This window comes from Haliotis asinina, chromosome 2 (assembly GCF_037392515.1).
Source record: "Haliotis asinina isolate JCU_RB_2024 chromosome 2, JCU_Hal_asi_v2, whole genome shotgun sequence".
Taxonomy (NCBI): Eukaryota; Metazoa; Mollusca; class Gastropoda; order Lepetellida; family Haliotidae; genus Haliotis; species Haliotis asinina.
Window position 1 is genome coordinate 42,724,778 of NC_090281.1, and position 6,158 is coordinate 42,730,935.

Below are 6,158 nucleotides of genomic sequence, written 5' to 3' on the forward strand. Positions count from 1 at the left end.
GCGGTCCTGTACATAGAGATCAGGTCAGAAATCAGTTGACGTTAAGCAGCGTTGGGCGTGGTGACAGTATTTGGCTGCTTGACTTCTAAGAGTTTCTAGGATTCCTGTTCCACAACGTGGTGTATGTGGTCTTACCAGCTTCGGCTGTCCGGGGTAATAATGTGCTGTGCTATTCAGTGTTAGTGCTATGAGCATACCTGATGTGGCTATATAAGTGGACACATTATTATCAGCATTATTCCAGCTGCGTTCTTAACATGTGTTCTTGGGGAACATAAGACGACGAAAAGATATCATTAAATTTACTGGGAAGATGAAACCTGATAATGGAGGAACTGAATCATTGAATCATGGGGTACGTGTGACCAGGTATTGTAGGGGCATCACTGAATTACGGGGTACATGTGGCCAAGTGATGGAGGCAGATCACTGAGGTACGGGGTACGTCTGACCGGGTGATGGCGGGAGATCATTGAATTACGGGGTACATGTGACCGGATGATGAATGGAGATCACTGAATTAGAGGGTACATGTGACCTGGTGATGGAGGGACATTACTTAGGGTACGGGGTACATGGCATCAGGTGATCGAGAGAGATCATTGAATTACGGGATACATGTGACCAGGTGATGGAGGAACATTATTGAAATATGGGGTACATGTGACCGGGTGATGAAGGGAGATCATTGAATTATGGGGTACATGTGACCAGGTGATGGAGGGACGTCACTGAATTAGAGGGAACATGTGACCAGGTGATGGAGGGGCATTATTGAATTACGGGGTACATATGACCAGGTAGTGGCGGGAGATCATTGAATTACGGGGTACATGTGACGGTTGATGGAGGGACGTCACTGAATTAGAGGGTACATGTGACCTGGTGATGGAGGGACGTCACTGAAATATGGTGTACATGTGACCGGGTGATGAAGGGAGATCATTGAATTAGAGGGTACATGTGACCAGGTGATGGAGGGACATTATTGAATTATAGGGTACATGTGACCAGGTAATGGAGGGGCGTCATTGTTTCACTGGAAACATTGTTTCACAATAAAAGCACATCATGTGGTTGCTTTTGTTTCAACAGTCTTTGTCATCTGGCACCGTCACCACTGGGCTGCACTGACAAAGACAATGTGGAAATAATAATAACCCCGCATTGTGCTCCCCTTGCTGAATAAATGCGTTCGTCATATCTAGTTTTGTGATTGTTGGGTTTTTCAACCCGCTGTAATGCTTTACGTCAATATTGAATCTGGTTCCATGCGACTATTGTTCATTTGAGTAGCCACAACTTGGCGTGTCAGCCCAGACCGATGAGTTATTTGTTATTCCTGGGATATGCGGGCAGATGCAACAACAACAGCTCACAGCTTGTTTCTACTCTAGACTGGATTCATTCTCTGGTGGTAATGTTATAAATCTAGTTAACTGCGAACACATTGATGGCGGATAGCTTTAAAATCTAAATTCTAAATGAATGAATGAAAAAAACTAAAGTGAAATGACATTTCAAATCATCTTAGCAAACATTAGCATCGACTTGGTAGATGTTGTTCACTTAAACAGATTTTCAACACAACTATTGCAAAAAATACACTTTCTGATTATATGGTTACATTTTGACATGCATACTTATGCATAGGGCATATTTGTTTGCTGTTTTACCATATGAATCTTAAGTGTCGGATTGATATTGAGTACGTACGTTTAAATTACAATTATATTTATTATATAAGCTACAATTTAACTTCCTTACGTGACACTGCTACCGATCGAAATGTTGGAAGACACGCATCAACATCAATGTGCCATCGACATACCCGTGTCAATTCGACCCAAGATCGTCCAAGAAGTGAAAGACCAAGAGTGACACCCCTGATCTGGAGTGTGTCACCTTCGTCACCGCTTTGCTACAGCAGCGGACACAGCAGCAGCATCGTCTGAGAGAAGTGGCAATTCGAAAATATCGACCAAAAGTTGCACCTGTCCTGACATGACTACACCGACAGCAACGTGTCCAGTGGTACAACAGATTACATGCATGGAACCTTTGTAATTGGCGACAGGTTTAGTACAGTGATGAATCGTGTTTCCTCCTGCTACGACGGGGTGGGAGATAACGTTTCTATAGACATCACCATAAACGTTTTTGACATGGTGTGGGGAACTATTTAACAGCAGATGAGCGCTGGTGGTGGTTCAAGGCAGCCCTACAGATCACTACGTCAACCAGTCCTTCTCACGTCCTCCCACTTTCTAACCGCCAGAGGGAGCTATTTCAGCGCTCAAACCCATACAGCTCATGTAACTATGCAAACGCCAGTCCTTCGCTAACCTTCCAAAAGCACCCCATCGAGCATCTATGGGACGAGCTTGATCAACGCGTCCGTAAGCAAAACCATCGTTCTTGGAGAAGTGCGTTGCACGAGGAATGGCGAAGAGTTCCCTAAGCATAAATCCAACGACTAGTGTACCGTCCTTTCCAAAGTGGTGTCGAGCAGTGATGGCTGCAAGGGGTGGTGTCACCAGGTACTGACCTGAACGCCCCCATATGTCCACACATGTACTGTGGGTAAACTGAATTACTGCTGACATTCCCATCAGTGCATGTGTTCATCCATCAGTCGAACTGCCCTCATCTATAGTCAAGCTTAATCGAGATTTTCATTTAAATACGTTTAATACGTTTCCTTATTTCTGGCCTTTTTAAGAGTTTATTTGTTACGTTTTCACATCTGTGTTTTTAACGGATTCAGAACAGTTAACTGGGTAAAAACTTTCAACCTTCTGAAAAATACGAAGGATCTAGGATAGTGCATGAAATTGAAAAAGCTGTGATGTGTCTTGTTACCTGATAGCCCACATCCCAAATATCACAATATGTTTTCTACTGTGAGGGTGAAGCTACAATCATGAGTTGTATCATAAATCCACAAGGAACATCTATCAGCTGAGCAGAGATGGCACTGTACACTACCCTATAATGGCGTTCAGCCGTCATATATCAGACATCTGAAACTCTCCTTGCGGGGACCACCTTGGAAAAACAACTCACTGTTTCTTTGCTTGTCAAAAGTACAAAGTAATGCTTTTTAATGGGTACGACTTAAAAGATGGCAATAAATCTGTCGAACGATGCATGTAAAACGATGTGCTAGTGTTTGTGCACACACACACACACACACACACACACACACACACACACACACACACACACACACACACAAACAAACAAACACACAAACAAACACACAAACAAACACACACACACTAGAATTTATGAGACAAACTTGATAGGGAATCGCTATCTTTTTATTATTTTTTTCTTTTCATTTTTTCAAATAAAATCAACATACAGTGAATAATCCACTGTTTCCAAACATCTGCTAGAACTTTCATAATGATCTTCCAGATGTACAGAGAATATGAAATAAACTTAATGGATAACATCTTCAACTAAAAAAGCATATGACATTGTACAAATAGCAAAACTGTACAAATGATGGTGGACTACAAGTTAACTTCGAGTTGTGTACACTGTACTGAACAACATCGCTTCAGCCACACTATCACACCCAGATTCGAGCAGCGTCACAAACACAGTTTATACTCATCTTCTTAATGACTAACTGATCCGTGTTTCTTCTAAACACCGAGTACATGTACAACAATTAACTAAAGTTCAAACATATGAAAGGCGGTGAGTTCATTCAGTTTATCTAACTGACCACCATGGTCATGTAAGACCATACGACTGTTCAACGCGGTATGAGTACATTCCACTGACCACCGTCAGACATTCTAGTTGTCCTCGCTCTGTACCGTCAGTCCATCCGACAGTTCACCCTCCTCAACCATCAGTCCATTCGACTGTTCACCCTCCTCAACCATCAGTCCATCCGACTGTTCACCCTCCTTGTACCACCAGTACCATGTACCCTCGTATATTTATCCACCCACCCGTCTGCGTTTGGTCGATCCGTTACATGTTCATAAGTCACATTTCTAAGAAATATTTTTCAGCATAATCGAGCAGAAATCCATTTTCCTTTCCACTGGTGATGATGAAATGATACGATTTAGAACAAAGAAATCGTTATATTGTTGCATTGCATCGTTTCGCTACTCACTAAATAACGCTAATTAAGTGTCAAGTAGGTTTGCCGCAGAGTTGATACTATGGATTTGACAGAGGCACACAGGATACGAATACACTGTGTGCGTAACTGAAGGTATTGAATGTGTCTGTATGTCGTCCTCTATAACTGGAAGTATTGAATGTGTCTGTATGTCGTCCTCTATAACTGGAAGTATTGAATGTGTCTGTATGTCGTCCTCTATAACTGGATGTATTGAATGTGTCTGTATATCGTCCTCTATAACTGGATGTATTGAATGTGTCTGCACGTCGTTCTCTATAACTGGATGTATTGAATGTGTCTGTATGTCGTCCTCTATAACTGGATGTATTGAATGTGTCTGTATGTCGTCCTCTATAACTGGATGTATTGAATGTGTCTGTATGTCGTCCTCTATAACTGGATGTATTGAATGTGTCTGTATATCGTCCTCTATAACTGGATGTATTGAATGTGTCTGCACGTCGTTCTCTATAACTGGATGTATTGACTGTGCATGTATATAGTCCTCTATAACTGGATGTATTGAATGTGTCTGTATGTCGTCCTCTATAACTGGATGTATTGACTGTGCATGTATATAGTCCTCTATAACTGGATGTATTGAATGTGTCTGTATGTCGTCCTCTATAACTGGATGTATTGACTGTGCATGTATATAGTCCTCTATAACTGGATGTATTGAATGTGTCTGTATGTCGTCCTCTATAACTGGATGTATTTAATATGTCTGCACGTCGTTCTCTATAACTGGATGTATTGAATGTGTCTGTATATCGTCCTCTATAACTGGATGTATTGAATGTGTCTGCACGTCGTTCTCTATAACTGAAGGTATTGAATGTGTCTGTATGTCGTTCTCTATAACTGGATGTATTGAATGTGTCTGTATGTCGTCCTCTATAACTGGATGTATTGAATGTGTCTGTATGTCGTTCTCTATAACTGGATGTATTGAATATGTCTGCACGTCGTTCTCTATAACTGGATGTATTGACTGTGCATGTATATAGTCCTCTATAACTGGATGTATTTAATATGTCTGCACGTCGTTCTCTATAACTGGATATATTGAATGTGTCTGTATATCGTCCTCTGTAACTGGATGTATTGAATGTGTCTGTATATCGCCCTCTATAACTGGATGTATTTAATATGTCTGCACGTCGTTCTCTATAACTGGATATATTGAATGTGTCTGTATATCGTCCTCTGTAAGTGGATGTATTTAATATGTCTGCACGTCGTCCTCTATAACTGGATGTATTGAATGTCTCTGTATATCGTCCTCTATAACTGGATGTATTGAATGTGTCTGTACGTCGTCCTCTATAACTGGATGTATTGAATGTGTCTGCACGTCGTTCTCTATAACTGAAGTTATTGAATGTGTGTGTATATCGTCCTCTATAACTGGATGCATTTAATGTGTCTGCATGTCGTCCTATATAACTGAATGTGTCTGCATGTCGTCCTATATAACTGAATGTGTCTGCATGTCGTCCTCTATAACTGAAAGTGTCTGAACACCGTCCTCTATTACTGGACGTACTGAATGTGTCTGAATGTGTCTTCTATAATTGAATGTGTCTGTAAGTCGTCCTTTATAACTGGATGTATTGAATCAAGCTGTTTGTCATCTTCTGTAGTCTGTCTCGTCCTCTGTTACAACATTCACTGACAGGTGCTTGTCATTACGTTCACTTAGGCCTAGTTTCTATAAGACCTTGGAATGAAATTTAGAAGTGATATGAGAAAGAGAGCTTCTGTATCAACTGGTGAAGGTGTCAGGATATTCTTCGAAACTTTGTGTTCCTCATAATAAATATGTTTTCATATATAAAAACTCCCTCCATTTATGAATGGTCCTGAGAGGTGCTTGCCATCATGTTCCTTTAGGCTTTGTCCTCTATAAGATGTGGCTGTATATCAGCTCCTAATATGAAGGAATCCGGCTTGGCGCCAAGAGTTCTCTCTGAGAAGTTGTAAATAGTCGTTCCATCAACCA

The 6,158-nt window shown here is 41.1% G+C and overlaps 1 protein-coding gene across 1 annotated transcript; it reads right to left on the bottom strand.

Annotated features, from left to right (window-relative positions):
* Positions 1-3,812: 3,812 nt before the first annotated feature.
* LOC137271817 (transforming acidic coiled-coil-containing protein 3-like) lies at positions 3,813-5,845 on the bottom strand. The gene is given in 4 exon segments (XM_067804219.1): positions 3,813-3,926; positions 4,419-4,640; positions 4,941-5,251; positions 5,833-5,845. Coding segments are annotated over 4 exon segments (660 nt in total).
* Between the last annotated feature and the right edge of the window lie 313 nt (positions 5,846-6,158).